The 27,792-nt window shown below is 42.6% G+C and overlaps 3 protein-coding genes across 7 annotated transcripts in view; 2 read left to right on the forward strand and 1 right to left on the reverse strand.

The window, feature by feature from the left end:
• The window catches only part of UBE2E1 (ubiquitin conjugating enzyme E2 E1), a 58,703-nt gene extending 52,445 nt beyond the window's left edge, over positions 1–6,258 (forward strand). For all 5 annotated transcript variants that reach the window (XM_032781175.2, XM_075062465.1, XM_075062464.1 and 2 more), the window contains exons 5-6: positions 4,105–4,252; positions 5,426–6,258. In XM_032781175.2, coding sequence (XP_032637066.1) covers positions 4,105–4,252; positions 5,426–5,523 — 246 coding nt within the window. In that variant the 3' untranslated portion in view covers positions 5,524–6,258. The remainder of the gene's footprint in view (positions 1–4,104; positions 4,253–5,425) is intronic.
• Positions 6,259–9,846: 3,588 nt separating this feature from the next.
• NKIRAS1 (NFKB inhibitor interacting Ras like 1) lies at positions 9,847–18,575 on the reverse strand. The gene is made up of 4 exons (XM_032781176.2): positions 18,511–18,575; positions 18,074–18,201; positions 14,395–14,636; positions 9,847–12,184 (listed from the first exon to the last, which is right to left on the reverse strand). Exons 2-4 carry the CDS (start codon positions 18,165–18,167, stop codon positions 11,945–11,947), a joined length of 576 nt encoding a protein of 191 aa, XP_032637067.1. The 5' UTR covers positions 18,168–18,201; positions 18,511–18,575; the 3' UTR covers positions 9,847–11,944.
• Positions 18,576–20,706: 2,131 nt separating this feature from the next.
• Positions 20,707–27,408, forward strand: RPL15 (ribosomal protein L15). The gene is made up of 3 exons (XM_032781171.2): positions 20,707–20,924; positions 22,332–22,468; positions 27,053–27,408. Exons 1-3 carry the CDS (start codon positions 20,753–20,755, stop codon positions 27,356–27,358), a joined length of 615 nt encoding a protein of 204 aa, XP_032637062.1. The 5' UTR covers positions 20,707–20,752; the 3' UTR covers positions 27,359–27,408.
• The last annotated feature ends 384 nt before the right edge of the window (positions 27,409–27,792 follow it).

The raw sequence follows: 27,792 nt of genomic DNA on the forward strand, positions 1-27,792 counted from the left end.
GTTTTACATTGTTTTATTTTTGAATGCAGTTATGTAACAAAAAAAAAATCTACATTTGTAAGTTACAATTCCACAATAAAGAGATTGCACTATAGTACTTGTATGTGGTGAATTCAAAAATACTATTTATTTTGTTTATCATTTTTACAGTGCAAATATGTGTAATAAAAAAGAATAGAGTGAGCACTGTATACTTTGCATTCTGTGTTGTAATACAATATCAATCTATTTGAAAATGTAGAAAAACATCCAAAAATACCAATTGAAATTTATTAAATATTCTATTGTTTAACAGTGCAATTAATTGCGGTTAATTTTTTTGAGTTAATCGCATGAGTTAACTGTCACTAATCGACAGCCCTATGTTAAACATATTATTTGTACATTTTTTTTCAGATTTTATTTTTATGTTCTCCATGTGACCGGCTTTTGTATTATCAACAAAAATTGTAAATGGTGAACAGCTGGTCTATATGTGCATTAAAAACATCAGAGGCTTGATTTTCTACTTAAGTGGAAATCACTTAAATCCTTTCCTCATTACCTCAATTAGGCAGAGCTCCTCTAACTAGAAAACAGTCACTTCGATTAAACATCTGTAAATTTTGGCCAGTCTATACCACTGATGATGATTTTTTTTCTTGTCCTTACATTAACAAATATGGCTTATGCTTTAATTCCAGATAGTAACCTACTGGACTGAAAATCTGTCTGAAAAAGTTGTTTTCTCAGGTTACCTAATTTTCATCTCCTGTGCTCTGAGCCAGTATGCATTGGCAAATTGGAATGCTTGAACGTTCCATGAATTTGGTCTTTAGTACATCAATCTGGAAATACTCATGCTTCCTTTTTGAAAAGTTTTATGATGCCTTTTAACAAATTGCTTTCTGAAAGCTGATGAGGTACTAATTTTGGAAAATCAGAGCTGAAGGTCAAAATAGTGAAATATTAAACCAACAGTGGGATGGAATTGCAGGCTGCTTATGAGCCAATAACGAAGTTTTGCCTGGGAACTGTACGTGCCATGGACTTGCATTCTTCCTTGCCCGCCCCTATCCTGAATGGAGCTATCTGTTCTGTCAGTTGCTGTTATCACCACGTGAGGTCACCCATCTGCTTGGCCTGATCCACATAGACTAGGAAGCATTCATTGGGGTATATGAAGCAAAGAAACAGATGTCTTTTTGGTTTCTGTATATGGTACCTTTAAAGTTCTCTGATGTGCAGAGATCAGCAGCTGGTTTTGTTCTCAGTTGCTGTTGCCTGTTACAGAGGAGAGAGAGATGCTGTGCTCTCTCCTGGAGATTATTTTGTTACTTCCATACATAATATGCAAAAGCACGTACTTTTGTTTAATTGAAAATCAAAGTAATTTATAAAGAACGAAGTGTAATGTCTCCAGGAGAGAGCGTAGTGTGGGGGTGTCTCTTGTGTCACAGGCTACCATGCCTCTGAGAATAAAAAGAGCTGCAGCACTCTGCATAGCAGGTGAGTTCTTGGAGACTTAAAGATTCATTACCCAGCAAACTAGAGGCATTAGTTTTGTAGTTACACATGCCACACCTCTGCCAGTGTTCCTACTCAGAAACTGAGTGAGAGGGAGGGGCATGGACAGTGTTTTTTTGCATTGCTGAATGCTAGAAGGATCCAGGAACGCAGCAGAACAGCTACGAGGGAGGACAGACGAGTTTAACGTGTGGGCCAGTCTAATCCCAGAAAAAACACTGATGCATTCTTCTTATGCCACACGCCTACTGAATGTGCAAGTCACAACTACCCTTGTTACCAATAAATAGATAACAAGAGTCATGGGCATGGACAGCTGGCAAATTCTGAGGATTTAGGGCATGATCTGACAGCTCTTACTCAGGTGAACAGTTACAATTCATGCAAGTAGTTCCACTGACTTGAGTGGGACCACACACATGAGGGTGGGTTGCAGGATAGAGTTATTGTTCTCCAAAACATAGAGTTGGGACATATTTAAATATGTTTCTTTTTAATGTGAAGACACAGACCATGTTTAGCCTAGGTGCCTAAAATTAGACTCCGAAGTGCATACTTAAGAATATAAGTAAAAGTGGACTGAATTTTCAGAAGTGCTGAGCTCTTTGAAGTCAATGGAAGCTACAGTTGTGCTGCCCCTTTGGAAATCTGGCTGCTCTTCATGGATTTAAGAACCTAATGTGAGAGAAATTGGAGCATCTGGTATTAAAGCATGAGCCATATTTGCTATTCTGTAAGAAGGGGAGAAGAAACATTGGTTCTTGTACTGACTTTAGGCACCAAGTTTGAAAACTTTGACCATGGCTTTGGTAACATGAATTAATGCACTGTTGATTTTGAATCTGCAGCCAGACCCCTGGAAATGGTACTGACTTGCTGTGTGGCCTTGGACAGGTCACTTGAACTTTCATTTCCTCATCTTGAAAATGGAAATTGTGGCGATTACATAAATTCTGTGGATTTAAGTGGAATGAATAGGGAAGAGTTATGGCTGCTAGTTAATACAAAAGGGGAAAGCAGTATCGCAAACCCCAGACATTCAAAAATCAGAAGTTAAGCCCCCAACATCACAAGATTGGTTTAAAAATTATGATTCTTTTAATTAAAAATGTGAGATTCCTTAATTTGCCTTCTGACTTTTAGGGTACACTTAAGTCACATTTCCAAGCTTTTCTCTGCAATCATAAGGTCTAGGAACCTTTTTAATTATTTTATATGAACATTAGAATTCTCACAATCACTTAATCTCCAGAAGCAAAACTGCAAGTATTACAAGATTTACAATAAAATCATGAGATTTGGGAACTCTGAAGAAAAGGGGCCTTTGAAAAGCAGTTTTCACCTCTGGACTACTCTCAAATACAATACAACTTTGACATATTAGTCACAACCAGAAGCTATCATTTGGTGGGTATTTGAAATTAATTTGGTCATTGCCTTGCCATGCTGAACAGACAGGTGTTCATATCTCTCACACCACCACGACAGTACTCACCCTGATGATAGTTAGTGGCCTTAGTACTGAGACTGGTTTTGAAATGGAGTGGAGACAACCATCCTGCTGACCCTAGAATTGGTTCCTCTGGGTCCAGATTGAAGAAATGCAGGAAGGTTTTTCTACTGCTTTGGTTTCATTATTTTACCTGTTCTGAGTTGTTCCACAGTTTTAGAATTCTAAGGGAGCTGCAAAAGCCCCTCACTGCAGCAGCCATCCCAAGAGTGAAGGCCTGCCTTCTTCTGACACTGGGGATTCCATGGGAATCTGCTACAGATATTGGTCTGGATGTGCTGTGGAGCTCTGTGGCCCTTTGATAGACAGGAGACTTCAGTTTTCAACATCGCACCTTCCTATACAATCCGTTTATGTTGCGGGGGAGGGGGGAATCTAGTCTCATGATTTAACTGAAATATGATTTGCATTAGAAATGAAGAGAGAATTGTGCAACAAAAATAAAACAAAAGAAATGTTCCATTAACAGTAAGTGATTTTTGTGGGAAATTTAGCATGGAGAGAAACTGACCATCCAGGCTAATCTTATGGTGCTTGAGAAGCATATAGAATTCAGTTTTATCTGTACACTTTGTACAGATGTAAAGTATAGCTCATTATTTCTAATTTTCATTTAAAGTAAATACTTCATCTTCTGTTAAATTTAAGCTAAGTGAATTGAACTATTATTTCACACTTTTCTTCTACAAATGAAATACAACCACTATTTAACTTGTTGCATATAACAATATGGAAAACGTAAAAGAAAGATTAGTACAATAGTAATCTGCTTGTTTTAAAAGCGGATTTAAAACTGTTGTAATACAACTAGTTGACGCCAGGAGGCAGCAGCACACTGGGAATCTAAAAAAAGCCACCCAGTTTTTTACTGATTATTCGGATAGGAAAGATATTAAATGGCACTCTGTAAATGTATACTAAAGCTGAATTAGGTGTAAAAAATAACTTTACAACTTAGCCTTGCAGAGCTGGAATTACTTTTAATCTGAATTAAATGTTGGGTTCTCCTTCCTTTTTCTGTAAAGTCAAACTTATGACTATGTAGTGTGACATGTTAGCAAACAGTCTTGTCATTGTGGTTTTTCTAGGTTACATTTCGGACAAGAATCTATCACTGTAATATTAACAGCCAAGGAGTGATCTGCCTTGACATTTTAAAAGACAACTGGAGTCCAGCATTAACCATTTCTAAAGTTCTCCTCTCCATCTGCTCACTTCTTACAGACTGCAACCCTGGTAAGTCTCTCATACCTAACAACACATAACATCTCTATTGATACGGATCATCTGGCATTTTAGTAACTTACGCCTGATCCTCCATCATTAAAGTCAAAAGGAGCTTTACCATTGACTTCAATGAACATAAGATCAAGCTCTTGGAGAAGAGAATCTCTGTGTCCCCACAAGATAGCCCAAGCTTTCTGTTGTCTTTGAGGGATAATAGAAGTTGTTCTGATATTCTGTATATGTCTGTAGTCTATCTGTTCTTAAGCTGCACTGCAAAGAAAGCAGCAACCAGAAAAATCCCAGACAATCATCCTGTAGATTGAAATTCCAGCTAAAAAGAAAGTGGTGTTTTAAAAACCATGTTCATTTGTGGGGTCTGCACCATCTGAAATTCTAGTGATTTGGTAATAGACTAGATGTATTTAAAAATTACCACCACAAACAAGGCTGAGAAGATAACAAGCTGGAAGTTCTCCTGGAAGCTCCAGTTCAGCTTTACAGTAAATTATTCAAGAATAAACTTACCACCACCATATTTATATATAATTCCTCAGTCTGTTAAGAATTGTTTTAGTACATTTAGTACTTCCTTTCTGTGTCCAGCTTAATTAACTAAGTATATTAGTAATATAAAATAAGCAAAACTTGTAGAAATTCTTCTAACTTTTATAGAAGTATAGTAGCTAAGGTGTTGTGCTATGTGTACTTCACCAAAAACACCTGATCTAATCTTTTCACGGAAGCCAGATTTATATTGATATAGGTGCACTTAGTGTCTGAGACATGCATACAGCCTTAGAAATGGTAAAGGAAATTGAAGCACACAGATCCAGTAAAGTCTGCAATATAACCTACAAAGATGGCAAAGCATAAGTGTCTGATTATTGTCTTTTTACCTCCTTAAAACTTGAATTAGTGAATCTTTCCCCCCTCCACATTGAGCAATCACTTATAAAGCACCATAAATTTACATGTACAAATTAAGACCTGTTCTCTACTTGGAAAGTCTAATAATCTATGTACTATCTATGTACTATAAAATGGGTCAGTGTTCCATCATGTACTTCCCTGCCCCCATGAATGCTTTTGGGTAACGCATCAGACCACTTCTCAACTTTTTCTTTAATGTTTTTCCCAATTCTCTTAACTAAAATTAGCAGGAACTTTTTTTTTTCTTTTCAGCTGATCCCCTGGTTGGAAGTATTGCCACTCAATATATGACTAACAGAGCAGAGCATGACAGAATGGCCAGACAGTGGACCAAAAGATATGCTACATAAAATGGATTTTTGTCAAACTCTTGCATTATTTGTCTGTGATGGAAAGAGCTGCTTATTGATTTTGAAGTGGGGGGAGGGAGGGTGCTGGTAAAGAGTAGGGTATTTCTATAACAGATTTTATTCAGTCTTTTATTTCCTAAGATTTTGTTGTTGTAACTTAAGGTATCTTGCTACAGTAGACAGCTAGAATTGGGAACAGCATATTTTAAGACTGTCATTAGTTCAGCAATATTAGCTCACATATAGTACCAAGAAGAATGTAAACTTAAACATGTTTTTGGTTCAGTTGCTTGCGATATGTGAAAGATAAAACAGCTTAATTTTGTACAGGTACATATGTTGACATTTATGTAAAAGTCCTTTGAAGACTCTACACACTGGGTATTTAGTTTTTGTTTTTGTAAAAGATGTTGGGATTTTTTCCCCCCTTGGGAGGGTGTGCTGGTATTTAACAATTCCTTTTTAAAGACTCATCTCATGATATGTAATATGGAGGAGTGGATATATGGCCTCATATAGGAAATGAGAAGTAGTTAATGTATTATTTTATGCGCCAATCTACCTTTGTGTAAAGAATAAAGGTTTTAATCAGGATTTATGGCAACCTGTAGTGAAATACCTTAAGCTGTTTAACTGTAAGGCGTGGAATAGGAGTCACTCAGTGGATTGGTTGTATGTTGTGGGCTACTTAAGTCTGCATTTGTTACTGTGCTAATAAAAATATGTAAAAAACGACTCCTGCTTAGTGACCTGCTTTGTTGTTTTGCTGAAATAGCTTCTCCCCAATACATTTTGATGAAAGACCTATATTCAGTATCCACTATTTTTCCTTGTAAGCTAACTGCTGTCTGAAAGCATTCAGGGAAGAATTCCCTGCACTGATTTATCAGTGGCAGTAAACTTGCCTAGATGGGTGCTTTGTAGTAAGCAGCTCCTACAGTTTCCATTTTTAAAGGCTTTTCTACATTAGTGTGTACCTGCTGATACCACAGGAATAGAGACACAGGGTGGGAGAGGCGATATCTTTTATGGGACCAACCTCTGTTGGTGAGAGAGACAAGCTTTTGAGTTTACACAGAGCTCTTCAGGTCAGCTACAACATAGGAATAGTCCAGCTGAGTACAGTAGAACCTGAAGGGATCTGCATAGCATCCCTGTCTCAGTACATTGCTGAACATTCCATGCTTCTTACCTTTAAGGTTAACTGCTCCCAAAACTGGTTTTGAAGTGCTATCCATTAGCTAAAACTGCAGCGAATGCAGCTGGAACAGTGTCAGACTAAGGATGGATTGCAGGCAAGAGGCCGAAGGGAATGTCTGTCACAACTGTAATGAGAGCGAGCTGTACTTCCAGTTGAAGGAGGAGAAGGAATGGCATCATAAGAGCTGGGCAAAACACAACTCATATGAAAAGTGGGGAAGACTGATTCTAACCGGCTGCAAAACTATTTCCTGATAATGGCACTTATACAGCCAAGTAAGGGATAGAGACAATCTAGCTGTAAGGGAGCTAAGTGATCAGTCTTTGACAGGTATTGAATCAATGGTAAAGCAAAGAACAGAACACACTAGCTACGCCTCAGTCCATCCCCTCCCCGCTGTCATCACTGAATCATACTATCTACAGCAATAGTTCACTGCCCATAGAAACTTACTAATCCTGTAGAAAGCTGTATGTATATGTAAGTTTCACTCAGACACAACACCAGCTGCTCCAAATTGTTTGAGGGCTGCAACTAGATCAGTTACTTTACTGCAAGGGACTGTAGTGCTTAGAATTACACTAAGCATGAGTGTATAAAAAGCAGTAGGATAGACCTGTAAAGAAAAGGGCTTTTTTTCTTTCTAAAAGCCCCAGATAATGCCAGTATCTAGTCCAGGGGTCGGCAACCTTTCAGAAGTGGTGTGCTGAGTCTTCATTTATTCACTCTAATTTAAGGTTTCATGTGCCGGTAATACATTTTAACATTTTTAGAAGGTCTCTTTCTATAAGTCTATAATATATAACTAAACTATTGTTGTATGTAAAGTAAATAAGGTTTTTTAAATGTTTAAGAAGCTTCATTTGAAATTAAATTAAAATGCAGAGCCCCCCAGACCGGTGGCCAGGAGCCGGGCAGCGTGAGTGCCACTGAAAATCAGCTCGCGTGCCGCCTGCAGCACACATGCCATAGGTTACCTACTCCTGATCTAGTCTGACCAAATGAAAAGTAATGTGTTGGGTTTTCTTTAGCTTATGTGGTGATGTACTACTTCTTAAGCACCTGAATAATCCCTAATGTCTTCTCCCTTTATTAGGCTATGACTACACTTAAAATGCCACAGTGGTACTGCTGTAGTGCTTCAGTGAAGCCACTCACTAAAGCGACCCGTGGGGTTCTCCTTTCACTATAGTTGATCCACCTCCCTGAAAGATGGTAGCTAGATCAACAGAAATTTTCAGTGTAGACCAGTTAGAAACCACCTAGGTTTTTAATGCCCAATAGAGCAATGTCGAGTTATTAGGCCTGGCCTGCACTGAAAAGTTACATTGCAATAGCTATGTGACTCGGGTGTGAGAAATCCACACCCCTGAGAGATGTAGTAAAGATGATCTAAGCCTCTGTGTAGACAGCACTAGGTTAACAGAAGAATTCTTCCATCTACCTAGCTATTGCCTAGGAGGTGGATTGCCAATGAAAGAACCCCTCCCAGTGCTACAGTGGCAAATTGATGTCATACTACCCTGATTTCCTCTACTTCAGACAAAGGGATCAGGCCATTTGGATCACAGCAAGGGAGCAAACACTGTAGAACTTACTTTCTCCTGACTCATAACCTCTATAGGATTCAGGCTATGTAGTGCAGAAGTGGATAGGGTACAGATCCACACGGTAACGCTGTCCACTCCAACCTCACAGGCCTTCACTGTTAATTCTGACATACTAGCATTATTTATCTTGCCTGCTTTCCTTGCTCTCTAATACAGAACACCCACTCATGTGGTGACTTCATAGGTAGTATTTGGTTAGACACCTGCCACGTCCACATGCCTGATCTGAGACTGAATCATCTGCCATTCTGAGCATGGGTTCTCCACCTGCTGCTATGACAGCAGGGGTGGCACACCCTACTTCCTCTTTGTTATGGATAGATGGGAGCTCCTTAAACATGGTAACATGGGTGGGTTAATGATGGCATGTAATAGCTGGAGAACCACTGCTGGTAGAACAAATTAGTCCTATCTTCATCCCACTTCCAAAACCAAGTCAGTGGTCTGCTGCAAATACTACCTGGAAACAGTCAAGTCCCCTGTATGGTGAGAAACAGAGAATTCATGTACAGTCAGCAGGAAATTAAAGTGGGTGGTGTTCCACTGCTGCTTTGCTAGTACCATAGCTCTTAGTCAGCTGCAGTCCTGCAACAGAAACATGTGCGAGGTTCTAGCAGAGTGTAGCAGGAGCTTGTTCATTCATAAGGAATAGCAAATAACTGATGTAATTGCTGACTCTTTCGTTATACACCTTGCACACAGGAAGAACAATCATCCAGAGCTACCTCATGGAGCAAGACAAAAAACAGGTTCAACTGTACTGGTAATCCAAGTTACTCCATTGTAAAAACTTGCTTCATTTTGCTAAACTGTATTATTGCACCATCCTTACTAACTATTCATACTACTGTGTAGCAGAGGGATATTGCAGGTACATACTTAAAGGGTTAGTGCGGCCATCAAAATTGAGACTTTCAAATGACAGAACTCAGCAGCTTAAGCGTCACCACAAATAACTATTGAGGTCTTGCTGACTCAGGACAGTACAACACTGTTTAAAATACCAGGAAATACTACTTAGTTGGAAGTGTATGAGCTTTACTCATCTGCTCACTGTTTCATTTATCTGGCTTTCCAAGCAGCTGCTATCTCTCTGTGGAAACGATTTCCTCTCCCACTGCTTTCGCTTTATCTCCCTCCTCAGTCCTTGTCAGGGTTCCCTCCCCACTCTGAGATACAGATGTGGGGACCTGGCTGAAAGACCCCCTAAGCTTATATTCCACCAGCTTAGGTTAAAAACTTCCCTAAGGCACAAATTCCTTTCCTTGGATGGTATTGCCGCCACCATCAAGTGATTTAAACAAACATTCAGGGAGGGGCCACGTGGAGCTCTATCTCCCCAAACTCCTTCACCCCCTTTCCTGGGCAGGCTTGAGAATAATATACCAATCAATAGGTTAACAAAGTGAGCACAGACAAATCCCTGGTTTTTAGAACACTGAAAATTAATCAGGTTCTTAAAAGAAGAATTTTATTTAAAAAAAAAAAAAAGTAAAAATCACACCTGCAAAATCAGGATGGAAGATAACTTTATAGAGTAAATAGAAAGATTTAAAACAGAGGATTTCTCTCTGACTCTGCTTCCCAGTTACAAACGGATAAAATTACCTCTTAGCATGGGGAAAATTCACAGGCTAAAACAAAAGATAATCTAACACATTTCCTTGCTATTACTTACAATTTCTGTAATTTTATATGTATTATTTCAGGATCTTTTTAGGAGCCGGTTTACCTGCTTGGTCTCTCTCTTTGTCCCAAGAGGGAACCAACAAAGAAAGCACAAACAAAACCGTTCCCCCCTTCATCCATCCCATTTCAAAGTATCTTCTTTCCCCATTGGTCCTTCTGGTCAGGTGCCAACTGATTAACCTCTTACAAGTAAGTGATTCTGTACCTCTAGCTAGGAGGGATTTTATGTTACTGCATACATAAAGGTTGTTACCCTTCCCTTTATATTTATGACAGTCCTGCTCAGATTGTTGGGAAAGCAGAATCCTGAAATGTGTTGATCCATCCTGTGAGGTCAAGTTCAGTAACATGTGCATCTGCTGTTGGAAGCTGTGCCACTTGTTACAGCTGAGGGATCTGCACTAGCATTTCTGCTGATCTGCCATTCAAAGCTGGCTGGCTGACATTTAGATATACCCACCACTAGCAGGCCTCTCACTACACTCATTAAGCCTCTTCCACAAAGAGATACAGTGCTTCCCAATGTTGTTTACTTAGGCTATGGCTACACTACAGAGCTTACTGCCAGCCAATGCAGTTGCCCCACCAGTAGTGCAGATGCTCTAAGCCAACAGGGGAGAGAGCTCTCCCATCGACTTAGCTACCGCCGCTCACAGGGCTGGAGTAATTATGTCGGTAGGAGAAGCTCATCTGCTGACATAATGCTGTCCCCACACTCACTTAGGTCAGTGTAACTTACTTTGCTCAGGGGGGATACCGACCTAAGCTATAGTGTGTACACAGCCTCAGTCTTTCTACAGAATACAAGCTGTAACTTCCCTGTATAGATGGACAGCAGCTGTCTTCGTGGATTGCCCTGCTGGGCGAGGATAGTAACCGCACCCCGTATCATCTCATATTTCCTAAGCTGTTGCAGGATTCCAGCTGACTTAAGAACTATGGTACTAGCAACCGGGAAGTTATACCATCTCTTGTCAGTGAAACCGTCCAATACCTAACCCTGACCAGGCACCAGTTTTGCTTCCGTTGACAGTAGCAAAATAAAAATGGAACAAAATTATATAGTCAGTCTACTCTCCCCAAGGGTTAGATTTTTTTTTAAATTGCTCCTCAAGCTGTTGTTTCGGACACCCCATAACAGTAAAGGTCACCTTCCATTATTGGATGAGTCTAGTGGAAACTACAAGGAAGCCACATCACGTTCCAGCCTTTGATCGCTAGTTGTGAGTCAGGCATGACCTATGTCATTATTTCCACATGCAGCAGGAACACTGATGTTCGCATATCCCTGCCAGGAAGGCAGTGTTCTTGTCCATTCCTCCTAGAGTATTGTCACTCAGCTGTCCTGGAACTTCTCCAACGGTATACACCACCCATGGGTAGTAAGTGAGGCACAAAGGGGCTGAAACTACATCACACATACGCTTTTCCTAGCCATGGGAAGATGGATAAGCCCCTTCTCCTTTGCTGCAGCCAGGAGTTTTTGCAATTGCAAAAGGGGAACATCAGAGGCTGGACAGCTGCATGCTGTATATGGAGTAGTTTACTAATTGTCCACTTGTGAACTTGACCCAGTAGCACTCTGAAATGGCCATGTGGGGATGTAGATGGTCATCACTGCTGTACATCTCTGTGCTGATGTGGGCTTTAATAGAACTTCTCACTAAAAACAACACCCCCATCCCCAGTGACCATTGTAACATTTTTACAAAGTGCTTCCTTATGAAGTGCTTGAGACCTTGACCAGCTGTGATTTTGCAAGCAAATACTTGATTGAAGGACAGCTACATTCATGACTTTGCTTCTTTTAATTCTGAATTCAGTATTGCTTCAGCAAAAACGTGCCAAGCAATTGGCAGAGGAAAAGAGACACCATGCCCTTGCAGCAGCAGCTAAACAGCTTCCCCTTAAATAGAGGTTTTTAGTTATCACAATTATTGCCTTTGCTCTTCCTCCCAGGCAAAGGAAATGCTGACTTGTTCTGGGATTGGGAAAGCTTGCTGGCTAATGAAGTGAAAGGTTCAATGAGCGTTTTCCGATCAGTCACAGTCACCTCCCACAGTCTCACCTTCTCAGCCTTTGCCCATTGCTGTGCTATTTCTGTTTCCACTTGTCTTTGCTCTGTAAGGTCAGTTTTGTTTCCTAAGACAACAACTGTCACCTAGAAGGAAGAGGGAACAGGCGGTGGTGGTACATGCAGATCAGTCACTGTAGCACAGTTGTTAAATAGCATACAGTAGCGAGGCCGTTCACAATCTAGTCTCTACCTTAATTTCGGCTCACCCTAAACACATTCTGCATTTTGAAGTAGTCGAATGTGGGGTTCAAACCTGTGTCACTCAATGCACTGGGAACAAAGTGGGTGGTGATCGCTACCCACAGCCGGAGGGGAGACAGGAGAGTGGAGTGTCACACATCACCCAATGGAAACCCATTCTGGTGATGAGCAAAGCTCTGCAGCTAGATTCTCCATTTGCTTTGCACTTTGCATTATTGCACACACCAGTGACAAGAATACAGAATTCTAGTGAATGCCAGCTTGACACCTACTTCACACAGGTGATGACAATAAGGCAGTAAGGCAGCTAAGACCTAGCCCAGACTGCTGCTTTCCGAGCCCCGGATTGTAGCGTAAGGAGAGTAAGTCTCTTCCTCCATAAGATAACCTGTTGATGTTACTACAGGCTGTCATACCACTCAGAACAATATACAGGCAACCCCTCTATGTTTTGCCTCTAAATACAACACTCAAGTGGCATACTGTCCTGGAAGAGAGATGTATAAACTTGGTACAAAAGCTAAGACTAAAACAATTTTTTCAGAGGAGTTTATCTAAACATTCTCCTGATTGTTCTACAATCCAATCTGTTTGCTAGCACAGGAGAAGCTGAAAGCAGAACTCACTACATCAGGCTACTAGTGCTATTTAACCTTGTGTATTTTAAGAGTTTTTTCTCTTAGTTTTAATCATCTCAATTGTTAGCAACAGGTAAGAAAATCTGTGTCAGTATTTACATTATATGCTCCTTGGAGAAGCCCTGCTCTGTACAGCCCTGAACTCAAAACGTATTACTGTCTCTCTAATTCTAACCCTCTCCTCTTGCTTTGGGTTGTTTTCACTCTCTCCCCCCTCATTCCTGCCAGCAGTGGTTTTTACTGTAGCCAGGCCTAACTATTCTTTTCTGTTGAGCAGACTCTGGGATGTCCTATGCCTCCAGTTTCTTTCCCGGGGTTCTTCTGTCTGTAAGTACTTTACTACAGGTTCTCTTGCCTTAATATCTTCTATGACTCCATGGAGAGCTCTCAGAGCATCATTACCTTCTGAACAAGTCAGGATTACTGCTTTAAGTTATGTCAATATTGGTGATGTTTTAAGTCTTATTGCTTAGGGCCACCATTTCCTCCACCTGCTTTAGTCAAGATCACAGCATCTTTCAATTGCCACGGAGGCCTTCCCAGACCCACACATAAGCAGCTCTGTGTCTACCCAGAAAAGGGGAAGTTGACTTAGAAAACCACAATAACTCAAGAACATATCTTCTGCAACCCACTCAGGAAACAAGATACCTAGCTATGGTCAATGGCTAATCTGTCTGTGACTGCAAGTTGCACTGCTGTCAAACCATTCCTTCCTCCTCTCCCCACAATACATTTTGAGTACTAAATAAGTACATCTAGTGTTTTGCAAGAAGTGGTATGACATTCTGCCTGTGTTTCCCACCCCACCCCATCCCCTTTTTAATAGCGTGAATGAGCTTTATTTTGCTGGTCTATCGGCTAAAGGCATTTAGCAGGGAATACCATTAAAGGATATGGATTCTCTTAAGAAGATGGTAAGCACAAGTGTATTGTGCAGGTGATATTCAGCTAGCAGAGCTGCAACACTGTATCAACTGATAACACTAGCTGCTTTCTAAGGGAAAATACAGCAGTCATTCTGCACAATAGAAGTGATTAACAGCCACACTGAAATACAGTAGAGCCTCCTTGCTAATTGACTCTAATGTATGGGAGACTCATTGTCAACCACTGTATTTCGTAAATGAGCAAGTGAATAAAACCAAGTGAGGCTAAACAGACCACATTGTTTTATCCACTGCATTTTAGTTTTCATGTACAACATCTGATCAGTTTACAAACTATACTATTGTCCATATGAAATACTACATTACATCGCTGCTGAGAAGAGGGGCAAGAAATTTATCTTTTGTGCCAATTATATAGTGTGTGGATGAATGAAATTCTTCTGTATAGGAAAATGTCTTTCATTAGATTGCCCGAGACAGCAGGGAAATTTTGCTTTCCTTTGTACTGCTTTGTAATTTAACTTTTCATTATTGTGCTACTTCAGACATGGCATCAAGCTTTTACCTCTTTTTTGTCTCTCACTGCGTCAATCTCTTGTTTGATCACTTCTGCTCTCTGGAAGGATTCAAAGCTGTTCACAGCATACACAAGAATAAAACCATCAGCAACAGAGAAGTAATGCTTCGGAAACTCTACTCCCTCTTGCAGACCCGTAGTGTCATAGAGACGTAACTGTTCTTTTACGCCACGATCTGTTTCGACTGAAGCCAAATACACATCTTCCACTGTTGCACCCTCTTCTAAACCTGTTTTTAAAAAGCCCCTTAAAAGTTAAAGCTTTATAATAAATTCTGTAAAGTGATGTAAGTATTTATTCATACTGCAGTATAACTACTAACACTCAGCTTTTAACAGTGCATTTCAATCAATTTTAAAAATATATTGCTTTTTTGGAGGGTTTTGACCAGGATTTGAACTCCAATCCTATTGTGTTCTCAGCAACACCAACAGGCCAGCTATTTACAATAATGAGGCCATGTCGCATACACATTCAGTAGATGAATACATGTAATGCATTTTATAGGCATAAGTTCAGGATGATATAACTTAGGTGGCCCTTCCCACAGGTTCCCCAAATCCTGCCCACCAGAACTGTACCAGTTGTGCTCAGACAGCATAACTGAAGAAAAAGGAGTACTAAAGAAATAACTAGTGTAAAGCTTAATTAAGTTTTCTTTAGCACCCTATCTAGTCCCTATAGCCCTAATGTTGCCACTCTTCCTCATACTGAATAGTGCCTACTCCACAAGTAGAGTAGGGGGACTAATACGTGAAGTCTATGGGACTACTTCTGTAAAGTACTAACAACCCAACTGGTAGACTCAGGCCATATGATGCTATAGGCAGCAAGGCTGAAAGATGTTTGAGTGCACAGAATCTACATAACTTAAGGACATGATGGAGATCTCAGAATTTCAAGTCTAGCTTACTGGTTTTAGTAGTAGTTCAAGTTTTCAAACAAGCCTTCTGTTACCAAAGTTTGTCATCTCCTGCCTCTATTGCACACCCACAAACATACGCTTGTTGGTTCTTGTAGGGTAGTTAGCTTTCTGTTGATTTTCAGACAATATTGACACATTGTTTTAGAAAATAAGGATTTTGCTATGTTGAATAACACTATTTGAAACCCTTCTTACCAAGAAAGACGCTGAAGTATTCCACCCACACGTGCGCTGATTATTTCCCCTGCTGCATGCAACCTTTGTTTCCAGAAAAGAAGTGGCACAAGCTCTCCTTGCTACTCCCTCCCTCCTTTTCTAGTCTTCATAAATCCAACTCCTATTAGATTCACGGCAAACTCTGACCAGACTATTTGATCTTGCCTTCAACTATAGCCACACTGACATGAGGACGTAAGACTAACAGCACAAGGAAAGATCAAACATTAACAAAAAAGAGAATGAGTGCAAAATAAAGTTGTAGATCTGATTCAGGAAAGTGGTAGCAGGAGTGTGTGCTGGGGCATTTTTAAAAACTAGGGTGGCTAATTGAGTCCCTTCTGGGAACAATAATTTCTTCCTGCTCTCTGCCTCCAGCCACTGTAAATGTGGCAGTTCCTCCCAACCAACGTAATGAAAGCAGCGACAGATATGTTTGTACCATCTCACCTGATGAGTAAGGGGTGGAAATGAAGAAGTCCTTCATACTGGAAAGAGCTGAGGGTGGGAGTGAGAATAAGTAACAGTGATGGAGGACCTTAAGGACCTCTGAGGCATAGGAATTTACACAGCAGTACTCTCAATGGGTGAAATTCAGGCCTCTGAAAAAGGGCAGCACAAGGCCTATGTGCCACTCAGAACAGGGGTTAGAACATAAGAATGGCCCTACTGGCTCAGACCAAAGGTCCATCTAGCCCAGTATCCTGTCTTCTGACAGCGACCAATGCCAGGTTCACCAGAGAGAATGAACAGAACAGGTAATCGTCAAATGATCCATTCTTTGTCGCTCATTCCCAGCTTCTGGTGGCACATAGGCCTTCTGCTGGCCATTCATGTAGTGGGAATTTCCCCCAGTTAGAATAACCCACCTTTGAAGATGATTAGTAAGCTTAGACTTGCATGCATCAGCTAGAGAAAGGAAGACAGAACCACATGACAATGCTATGGTTGAAACGATGCTGCCAAGAGTATTTACAGTTGTTGGCTAGTACAATCTGCCTACAGACATTTTACTTAGCCCTTGTTACAACTGTTATAAAACAATGCTAAAGATTACTGGGGGTGGACAGGCACATCATTACTAACTAGCCTAAGTCTCGGGTCCAGGGGGTGGAGAGGGAGTTCAGGGGGTAGGGAGGAAGAATCCTTGTTTACATTGCTAATCAACATTATACAAGAAACATGCTCGCAAATTTCATCTGTAGCTGACAAAGCACACTGTAAATTATGCTCAAGTTTTGTGTAAATGGTTTTGCAATTTAGAAATGTGAAGAGTGAGGATCAAAGATACTGAATGCCATTTACCAATAAATATTTGACAATGAATATTACACAGTAAACTTAGACAATGCACAAAGAAACTGCAAATATGCAACACAGATTACTAAAAAGTGAAGTTTTCAGAAATGTCCAAGTGACTTAGGCACATAAGTGCCATTGTCCTTTAATGGGATCCATGCTCCCATTGTGTTCCTTGGGCATTTTTGAAAATCCCACCTCAGGTTAACAAATTTATTTGGGCATAAGCTTTCATGGGCTAGAACCCACTTCATCAGATGTATGAAGTAAAAGATACAGGAGCAGGTATAAACACATGAAAGGATGTGGGGTGCTTTACCAAGTGTTTAGTCAGTCTGACGAGATAAATCAACAGCAGGATACCAAGGGGGGAGAAATAACTTTTGAAGTGGTAAGAGAGGGGCTGATTACAGACAGTTGACATGAAGGTGTGAGTAACAGTAGGGAGAAATTAGTATTGGGGAAGTTAATTTCCTTATCTCGTAGCTGATAAGCTTTGGCAGAAATAGAGGGGCCACAGGCACCTCGAAATACAGGGATGACCTCCATCTGAGACATCACAGAACAGAGGGACCATTTCAAAAGCCCTTCCAGATGTCTTTTGGAGAAATTAACCAGACAATGCTCTAGTGACTAGTCTTGTGAGAGCAGACAAGTCAGGTGCTATGGAATTCACACCCTACCTACCAGATGTTCAGCTAAATAGGTGTCAACCACAATTAAAACTATGTTTTAAAGAGCCTATGAAAGTGAAATCAGCTCCCTTTTCTATTTAGCAGGATTCCTATTCTAGGTATCTGTATCTATTACATCTCAGATGTAATAAGTCTACTCATTCTACAGTCATCTATATAGTCTCCCAGGTGGAAGACCAGAATTTCTAGTGTCAAAAAGCAGACAGAAAGAAAACATATTGTCCCCTTCACTCTTCATCTTTTTTTCCTTTTAAAATTTTACATTAAGCAGCAAGAAGAACAAACAAATAACCTACTACCCTCACACACACTCCCACACAGCCAATTTTATTGTTACTTTGCAAGTGTCCATTAAGAAAGAGCAGAGAAGGCTTGAAACAGGATTCAGAAGAGTTCTAGAAAACTGACTGCTGCCCAAAACCAAGACCATGTTCATTCTCCCCCTTCACCTCAGTAAAGGTAAGAAATTAAGCCCAGATGGGTACGCTTAAAACTTGTTGGAACAGCATAAAAAAGGAAAAGATATCTCACCAACAGTATGTTTTCCATAGAGAAGCTGCTCCAAAATTGCTGTTTTTCCCACTGATGCCATTCCACAAATCACTACTTTGTAGCCCTTTCCCATCTTCTTTCAGGATGGCAAAGTCAGCAAATAAATCCTGTTCAAGCACAAGGATCTGTTATATTTATGACGTTACATTAACAGAACTCTGAAGACAGACTAAAGCAAAGCTGCTAAAACATTCAGTGCTTCAGTATATTTTAATTATACAGTTCAACAAGCCATGGAGTTGATTTTGAAGCAAAGCTCTCTCTGAAGAGGTCACCAGTTGCTGGTATTTCCAGGCCAATGCAATTTGCTCCCACCTCCACTTTTTAGGTCTCAACATTTACACACATTTAAGTTTACTTAGGCAAGTAATTTCCTCCACTTCCAGGGGGCTGTTCACACAAGTAGAGTTACACACCTGCCTACGTACTTGCAGGATCAAGGCCTTGCAGCCTCTTCAGGGCAGGGACTGTGCCTGCTTTTGTGTTTGTACAGCACCCAGCACATTGCCTATGCAGTGCTGCCAACTTCCATCTCTACATGTTTTTATCTGATCATTCCAGCTCCTGGAAACAAATGAGCCCCTGGCCTGCATTGCAAACCAAGCACCTGTCTCACCCTCACGTTCGCATGAAGAAGCTGGCAGAGGGCCCCCCAAAAGCTCGGACACCAGCAGGCTGATAACAGCTGCGTGCTGGGCACTCTCGGGCTGGGGGTGGGGGGCTGACGTGATTTTGCTATGGCTGGAGGTGGCCATGTCAAGGCACCACCCAAAACCACTGGCTCGATGTGCAGGGAAACGGGGCACAGAGATGTTGCAGAGAGGGCACCACGGGCATGGAGCTGCCAGCTGGGTCCCCCCGGGGCTTGGGGGAGGCTCGCTGCGGGGCCATCAGCCCAGGCCCGCCTTTCCCCAGGGCGAAGCCTAGCGACAGGGGGCGCGGACCCCGAGCTGACGGAGCCGTTGCCATGTGCGCCGCAAACCCCGCCCCGCCTCTCTGAGCTCTCGGGCTAGACTCCGCCCACACCGCCCGGCCCCAGGAACGCGGCGCACCCCCGACCTCCACCCGCACAGAAAGACGCTCCTCCCACCTTGGGGGCGGAGCTGCTAGGGCACCTCCTCAAGCCCTGCCCACCCACGGCCCGCTTTGTAATCACAGTCCCGCCCCCTCCTTTTATTGGCCATGGGGTGAGGGGGGCGGTGCGGAGGACGCTAGTCCAATTAGAGCTGTTGGTCCCCTCAGAACTACGTTTCCCAGCAGGCTCCAGCGCTAGCGCCGGAAGCGATAGGGGCCGCAAAGGACTGTGGGAGCGAGGCCTCTTCCTTTCCGGCTTTGGGTGCCAACAGGTGGGGATCTGTGCCGTGCTGGGCCGCTGGCTTCATCCGACTCCATCGGAGATTGGAGCCGCCCGTCTGTCCCTCCTTCTCCGCCCCGTGCGCGGCCCAGGCCCCTACGGCTCGGGATCCGAGGCAGGGACACGGCGCCGGGGGATGGCTTGGGCCGGGCCCCTGAGTGGTACTGGCGCGAGCAGGGTTGGGCCTCCCCCCTGCGTGGGGGGTGCCTAGGATGCAGGCAGCGGAGTGCTGAGTGGGGCGGCCCGGGGCGGGTGACTGGACCTGCGAACGGCCATGAGAGGGTGGGAAAAGGAGCCCAGCGGATGCCTAGGCCGCTCTGAGCTGGCTGCTATGGGGCAGCCCTTAGAGTAGGGGATGGGGGTGACAGTTTCTTATTGACACGTGTGGGGGGAAGGGGCGTGTCGCGCTAGGGTCCAGGCACCGCAAAGCCTTAGGGCTGTATCGTGGGGGAGCTCCACTGTGGAGAAGCTTGGGTAGGGGGTAGATACTGACTCCAGTTATTCAGTTTGCCTTTGCTTTTACTAGTTCGTGTTGTTCTGTACAGACATCTGCACCCTGTGGATCAGCAAGGTCTTCTTAAGCCGCCCTTTGAAAGCAGAGAGGGAAGGGTGTAGCAAATGCCACCCCATATAGGTAGACGGGAAGACAGTGCTTTTAGCACAGGAGGGAGAAGATAACCAAAGTGTGGTTTGTTTCTAATCAGGCTGTTTCAGGTTGAGGTATTTTTCAGGGTTGAATTTGATGTGGCTGAACTGAATTTGCGTTTTGACTTCCCATGAGATCTGCAAAACTGCTGCATGGGATAAGTGGCTTCTTGAATATTTTGCAGAATTTTAATGGTGTTCTTCTAGAGATCTCAAAGCATATGAGATACCAATACAGTAAGCTTTTTCTTAGATTAAGAAACTGAGATCCAGCATGACTTCCCTGAAGTTTTACGTTTTACCGAGCAATAACTAAAATTCAGGTCAGATATTGTTTAGTTTGTGATAGCAGCCAAAACTTGCTGATCGTGTTCACAAAGGAAAAAAAGTCTCTGGGCTGAAGAGTTTGAGGTATAAAGACATAAACAAATGAAAAGGGGGGGAAACTTGGTAATCAGAATGTGTGGGGTTAATTACAGATCTCCAGAATCCCAGATATGTGCTGCTTTAACAGTGTTGCCATGCTTGACATACATGTAGGGAGCCTTGGAGATGTGTTCACATAAGGCAGCATATTTTTAATTCCCTTTGTGTGATGTTTTTTGGTTGAAAAGACGCTGCAAGCTTACATAGATCTCTAATTCAGCAGGTAAACAAACATGGGTGCCTACAAATACATCCAAGAGCTATGGAGGAAGAAGCAGTCAGACGTGATGCGTTTCCTCCTGCGTGTCCGCTGTTGGCAGTATCGCCAGTTGTCTGCCCTGCATCGAGCTCCCCGACCAACCAGGCCAGACAAAGCCCGTAGACTGGGATATAAGGCTAAACAAGGTAACTAGAACTAAAAGGGTGTGAGGTCATCATGCTTTAGTGGTGCAGGGGTAATGGTTTTTTGATACGTCCTTCCATGACTGAATATTAATAAATCAGTGTAACTGCAAGCGTGCTGCATACTTAATTATGCTCTTCACTGAGAGTTTAATTTTTTGTTTCCTGTGTGAAATTAGTTTGGTATCATACCAAGTTACCATATGAGTTGTGGACATGTACAAGTAATAGAACCTAGGTTAACTCTTAATTGGCACCCATGTTGGCATTTTGGGCAGAGAGGCTAGCCACAGCCTAAATGTGTATGGAGACTGAAGTCCTCACATTCTTCACTGCTGAGTTAGCCTGGGTGTTCAGCATCTGGTTTAGCCTCGCTCAGGTATACACCAGCCACAGTCAAGTTACTGCGTTTTCACTGGTGCTACATTCCTCCTTGTGTGTCACCAGCACTTCTGGGGACAGATACTGTGGGTTCTACGTGCTGCGATGAACTGAGCCCTGATTCTTTCATTGAATTGTGGGAGACCTTGTCTGTCCTTCTGGGCACAGAAGGAATTATGAGAACGCACTTGAGTGATATAGACCAGTGGTTCTCACAGCTGATCTGCTTGTTCAGGGAAAGCTGCTTGTTCAGGGAAAGCCACTGCCAGGATGGGCCAGTTTGTTTACCTGCCGTGTCCACAGGTTCAGCTGATAGCGGCTCCCACTGGCCTTGGTTCGCTGCTCCAGGCCAATGGTGGCTGCAGGAAGCGGCATGGACTGAGGGATGTGCTGGCCGCCCTTCTCGCCGCCCCCATTGGCCTGGAGTGGCGAACCAAGGCCAGTGGAGCTGTGATTGACCAAAGCTGCGGACGCGGCAAGTAAACAAACCGGCCCATCTCGCCAGATCAAGCGGCAGAACGACTTTGAGAACCACTGATATAGATTATATCCTCGCTGCAAACTGCGAAGTGAAAGTGGAACCTGAGTTCTAATTCACACTCCCAGCTAGACCCACTAGCCAGAGTTAAAAACACTAAACTTGGGTGAAACATTTGTGTGGGGATAGGAGGGAATTTAGGGGGCAACACCCAGGTAAGAGCCTTATAAGTGTACTCTATATTGGTAGGTTATTTTAATTTCCAAACCAGAATACTCTATGCCAGTGGAACTATCTATACTTGGGGAGTTTTGCTGCTTTAACTGTACCAGTGTGCATAAAACAACAAAACTTTCTCATGCAGACAAGTTCTTAATGTTCTGTAGTACTTGGTGAGCAGTGTGTGAAGATTGTTGTACAAAAAGCAGTACTTGTGGTAGCACAGAAGTATAGCCCTTGGTGGGGTAACGCAATAGCATAATTAGTGACTGAAAGGTTATAAGAAGTTTGTAGTTCCAAGAAACTCAGTTTTTAAAAAATGATGGTTGCAGGTTATGTTATCTACCGCATTCGTGTTCGCCGTGGTGGTCGTAAACGCCCAGTCCCGAAAGGTGCTACCTATGGTAAACCTGTAAATCATGGTGTTAACCAGCTGAAATTTGCCCGGAGCCTGCAATCTGTAGCAGAGGTAAGTGTCTTTCCTTTTGATATTACTGTATGTCCATTTGTTTGCATCTTCCTTTCCGCACACATCATCTGTCTTTTCTTTGTGTCACTGAGTAGCAACTTCTTTAGGGGGCTGAGTTGCACTAGTTCTGAATATCCTTCTTCACCAAGAAGTGATTTCCTCTGTAATATAGAAGATCACGACTAATGATAGTACCAGAGTACTTGTATAGGATTCTTTATTCATTTCTTATAGATCGGAAAACTAGTGTTCAGAGAAGTTAGTGTGAGCAAGTTATTTGCACTGCACACTAATGGCAGAACAGTCACCTAACGTATATATGCACCTAATGTGTCAATGCAGCTGTCCTATGCATACAGTAGAACAGCCAGCAACAGTGTAGCCTTCATAAAATAAGGGAGTTTGACATAAAAAAACTTGAAATATGTTATGGTGCATGTTTTCGCCTATGCTTTTGGTCTCTGTAACCTAGACAGTCCAAACAAACCCTTCCTGATGTTTAAACTTGCTGCGATATGCATGATATGCATATTTATTCTGCAATCTTAATCTCTTTCCTGCAGAAGAATTCAATCTTGAGTTGTTGCTTCCCAGTACTCTGCGTGCCAAGAAGTAAAATAATTTTTATGAAACTAACATGATCCTAGTCAGTTTCAACTTGCTACAGTAAGGGAACAACACAATGGTACCTGATGAGGAGAGAATCCTAGAATACATGGAAAGGATAGGCTTATGCATAACAGGAGAACAGGGAATAGATTTGAACATCTATCAAATTCCACCTTAAAACATAATTATTTTGCTCAGTGTTTCCTACCATTGTCATAGTTCATTACATACTGTTCATCATGTATGATCAGATTTAGATTGTAACCACTTCAATGCATGGATTGCTGTGCTTTATACAGTATAAGAGCAAACACCGTAGGATCAGGGCATTCGCTGTGGCCCATAGCTTGAGAACGTCCCTATCTTACTGAATTGATAGTTGAAAGGTGTTTTGTATCTCTCCATTCCTTCCCTGTAAAGTTCTCATTTACAGTACACCAGTGTTTCTCGAACTGGGGTCGCCGCTTGTGTGGGGAAAGCCCCTGGCGGGCCGGGCCAGTTTGTTTACCTGCCCCATCCGCAGGTCCTGCTGATCGCGGCTCCCACTGGCTGCGGTTCATCACTGCCGGCCAATGGGGGCTGCTGGAAGCAGCCACCACTAAGTCCCTTGGCCCGCGCCGCTTCCAGCAGCTCCCATTGGCATGGAGCAGCAAGCTGCAGCCAGTGGGAGCCACAATCGGCTGGACCTGTGGATGGGGCAGGTAAACAAACTGCCCCAGCCTGCCAGGGGCTTTCCCTACACAAGCTGTGACCCCAGTTCGAGAAACACTGTAGTACACCCAATGAAACATCTCTAATGCTTAAAAGAAAACTGCTGATGAATCAGTTAGCTAGTCATTGTCTAACCTACCTTACTTGGTGTGGGGAGGCTATATTAAACAAGTCTCCCTAAGGGGAGAGGCAGGAAGGGTAGCTCAGTGCTTTGAGCATTGGCCTGCTAAACCCGGGGTTGTGAGTTCAATCATTGAGGGGGTCATTTAGGGAACTGAGGTAAAAATCTGTCTGGGAATAGGTCCTGCTTTGAGCAGGGGGTTGGACTAGATGACCTCCTGAGGTCCCTTCCAACCCTGATATTCTGTGATACCCTGAGAGCTTGAAAGACCATTTGTGGGTTAACTTAGCTCTGGATTTGATGACTAGCTACTGAAGCTATAGTGATACCAGGAATTGCTAATGGAAGAAAGTTTGTCTGAAAGATAGTTGAGAGCTCAGTTAAACCTAATTACTGTCAAAAGAATGTTATGAGATGTTAAAACTGTGTGTTAAATATGGAACTCCATCCTGCAAGTTAGAAAAATATCTAATTATCCAACAACTCCAAAAGAAATGTTTGTTGCAAACAAACTGCCTGTTGTGCCCTAAAACCTTTTAAATTGGTTTTGGAAGGTAGACTTCTTCCATTATTAGAGCCTTCTGAGCACTAGACGATTCTAAAGAAACGTCAGACTATTTGGTAGCTTCAGTTGACACCACATACGCTTATATACAGTGTCAAAGTAGAACGTTATTTATTTGCATATATTTTAATACAAGAAACAAAGAAGCTGTGGGGTATCCATTTTTATCAACTGGTAGAAAATTTAACCTAGGCTTATAATAGGTTAGCTTCCATTGGTTATGCACTCATGTGCTCTTGAAATGTGATGTTCGTGGGTCATCCTAGCTATCAAACTGAGAGGCCTTGAATGCCATCTGCGCAACCACCCTTTCCAAATCAGAGCCTTAACTATACGTTATTTTACATAATGATGAGAGGAGTGAACTGCCTTACTACAGCAAGTTCATACCAGCAAATCTTTCTAAAAACAAAAGACAACATTGTAAGAATGGGGAGTGTTGTGTGTCTGACACTAACTTGTAGTTTCCTTGAGGGGACACTCCTCCAGCGTTTCTCTTGACCATGGGCAGAAGTGAGAAGGAGGAGGTTTGCAATACCAAGGAAAGAATATCTAAGAAAACAGTTGCTTGTTCTTTATAAGTCAAAGCCTGTCTGAAATTGTCTCCTGTTGTGTGTTTTGTCTATCTTTACCCTGAAAAGTATTTCTGTATATCAAGAATGTTCTGACTTCCCTCTTTCCTGTAAAGTGTCGCTTTTGTGGAGGAAAATAATTTATTTCCTTTTTGGCAACCTAAACTGAGATCCAGGTTGTCTTTGAGTAAGTCAGTTTATTTTTTAAAAATTGTAATGTCTTTAGATCTGTCTGCCTCACGCTAACCAGAATAGTTCTGATCACTTTAAAGGACTAACCAGGTTTCCAGCATAGACAATGTTTACTGCTAGTCTTTCAGTCATTACTGAGGCTTTGTCTATAGGCAGGAATGCTTGCTTTGCAGTGTTCTAACGTTTGGGTGGAGTGCAAAGAAGATGTATGTTGCATTGATTTAACTGCAAGGAAAAACTAATGTAATGCCCTTTACTGCTCCTTTGGACTTCATGTCCTTGCTTTTCGTTTCATATAAGTCATATTAGGTCCTCACTTCTTGCTGCAGGACTGGAAATGGAGTGGGATGTTGGGGAGATCTGTTGGCCTGTGGAATAATCTTTCATGGGTAGTGATGAAAGACTTCTGGTTACACATGAATTAAACTGAACAGCACTAACAGAAATAAAAAGAGAACAGTCCTAAACTGGCAGGGGAGGAGGCAGGATTAGGTCACCCAATAGGTCTTTTCTTTCTCTTGTTTCTGTGAAAACTGAGCTGGAGTGTTCTTGGCCATCAGTTAATGGAGAGAGGCTGTTGTGTCTCAGACAAAGTGGGCAGCAGACATCCGTAGAAGTTTGAGAGATGGAAAACACTTCTCTTCCTATCCTCCTTTCCAGTCAATACGGGATTATTCCCTGTAGTGATTTTTGTGTGTGTTTTCTCTACTATAACATGGTGTCTATTAATGAGGCTTCCATCACTTCCCTCAGGAGAGTTTCACAGCCTAATACACATCCAGTAACCTGATGACACTCGATTCATATTGTCCTTCTCCTTTAAATTCCTTAACTCGGCGGTGATGCACCAACAGATGGGCATGGAGGAACATTCTGGGAGCAAGCAGTGATGCCAGGTGGCTCATGCTGGCCCCATGCAGTAGGGCCCGGTCCAGCCCCCATGGGGGAAAGGGGCTGGGAGAGAGCACCAGTTCCTCCTCCACCTCCTGCCTCACCTCAGCAGGTCACCCAGCCTGTGGTTCAGTGTGCTGTGCAATTTCTGCTCCAGGCAGCTTCTGTGCCCAGCCCTGGCTCCACCACCAGAGACCATCACACATGTCTTCCCCTCAACCCAAAAAACCCAAGATGGGAGGGGCAGAAGAGCAGGTATTGGCCCTGCCCTAGCAATGCCTCCTGGCTGCAACGTAGAAGCAGCCCACTGCTGTGAGGACACCTTGGCTGTGCAATAATGGGGAGGCATGGACAGATTCCATTAATGGGGGCGTTGGGGAGGGATTTGCAACTGGAAAAGTTTGTGCACCATTGTCTAAACTGACTTGCTGTCTGCCACATTCGGGCTTTTGTTTTGGTATCTGTTACTGTGGCATATAGTCTTGCCCCCAGCCATACCTTTGCTCTCACTTCCTCCTATTCAGTCTTTCATTCCTTGCACTCCTCCTGCACATCTCCTTGATGTATCCTTGATTTTTTTTTCCATTCCTACTCTTTGCCATCACTGTCTCTCTGTGTTGTGAAGCAGTCTCCTTCCTTTTATCCACCAAACGCTTTCCCCCTTAATCCTTAGTTAAAACTCACACCTGAGAATCCTTCCAAACTGCTGTCCAGTCTCAAATTCTTTTGTAATGATTATCCCTTTGTTGTTCTATTCTGTCCTCTTTGGGGGTTTTTTGGGAAGAAAACCTGAGTTAAGTGCCACGAATTTCAATTGTCCCTTTCTTAATTTTATATTTCTAATTAGAGCCTTGTGCATCAGCCTAAAGAATTCCTCTCCTTCCACCCTTATGTGACCTCTTGGTTTTTACCCTGTTGTCTAGGAGCGTGCTGGTCGCCACTGTGGGGCTCTGAGAGTGTTGAACTCCTACTGGGTGGGTGAAGATTCCACATACAAATTCTTTGAAGTAATCCTGATTGATCCTTTCCACAAGGCCATCAGACGCAACCCTGACACCCAATGGATCACCAGACCAGTTCACAAACACAGAGAGATGCGTGGGCTGACATCAGCTGGCAGGAAGAGTCGTGGTCTTGGCAAGGGCCACAAATTCCACCACACCATTGGTGGCTCCCGCCGCGCTGCATGGAGAAGACGCAATACCCTGCAGCTCCACCGTTACCGCTAATTCTTGTAAATGTCACAATCTAATAAACCTTGAGAGAGATCTTGAATTTACCACTGCCTGTCTCTACTTAATTGATTAAAATGGGAAGTCAGGTTTTCTCAAGGCAGTCATAGTTGTATTGCCTTATTTTAAAGGATTGGCAAAAAAAAATTTACTTGATTGGGTGCTAGAATAACGTCCCGGGAGAGAAGAACTCTATTCATAACAGATAAAGCAGGAGCAATCGTGCAAGCTGCTTCATTCTATTATGGTCAAAAAAGGTGGTGATGATTCCATGTCTATTCAGTGTTCTCTGCTGAGGCTGGTAACGAGGCCAGCTGTGATGCACACACTGTGAAGTGAACCAAATACCAGTTTTGTTTTACATTGGTATCAGATGGTACACTGGAAGATGCTTAAAACATAATTTGCTTGGGAGTGATGTTTGTTCCTCA

Source organism: Chelonoidis abingdonii, chromosome 2 (assembly GCF_003597395.2).
Source record: "Chelonoidis abingdonii isolate Lonesome George chromosome 2, CheloAbing_2.0, whole genome shotgun sequence".
Taxonomy (NCBI): Eukaryota; Metazoa; Chordata; order Testudines; family Testudinidae; genus Chelonoidis; species Chelonoidis abingdonii.

Excerpts from the sequence above, each read along its gene's own strand:
- NKIRAS1 (XM_032781176.2), bottom strand. The coding sequence starts at position 18,167 with ATGGGAAAGGGCTACAAAGTAGTGATTTGTGGAATGGCATCAGTGGGA. Across the intron at positions 14,637-18,073 it reads CTATGGAAAACATACTGTTG|GTTTAGAAGAGGGTGCAACA; the intron begins GTGAGATATCTT and ends TTTTAAAAACAG. Across the intron at positions 12,185-14,394 it reads CAGTGAGAGACAAAAAAGAG|GTGACAGTTGTTGTCTTAGG; the intron begins GTAAAAGCTTGA and ends TCTTCCTTCTAG.
- RPL15 (XM_032781171.2), top strand. The coding sequence starts at position 20,753 with ATGGGTGCCTACAAATACATCCAAGAGCTATGGAGGAAGAAGCAGTCA. Across the intron at positions 20,925-22,331 it reads GGGATATAAGGCTAAACAAG|GTTATGTTATCTACCGCATT; the intron begins GTAACTAGAACT and ends TGATGGTTGCAG. Across the intron at positions 22,469-27,052 it reads GCCTGCAATCTGTAGCAGAG|GAGCGTGCTGGTCGCCACTG; the intron begins GTAAGTGTCTTT and ends CCTGTTGTCTAG.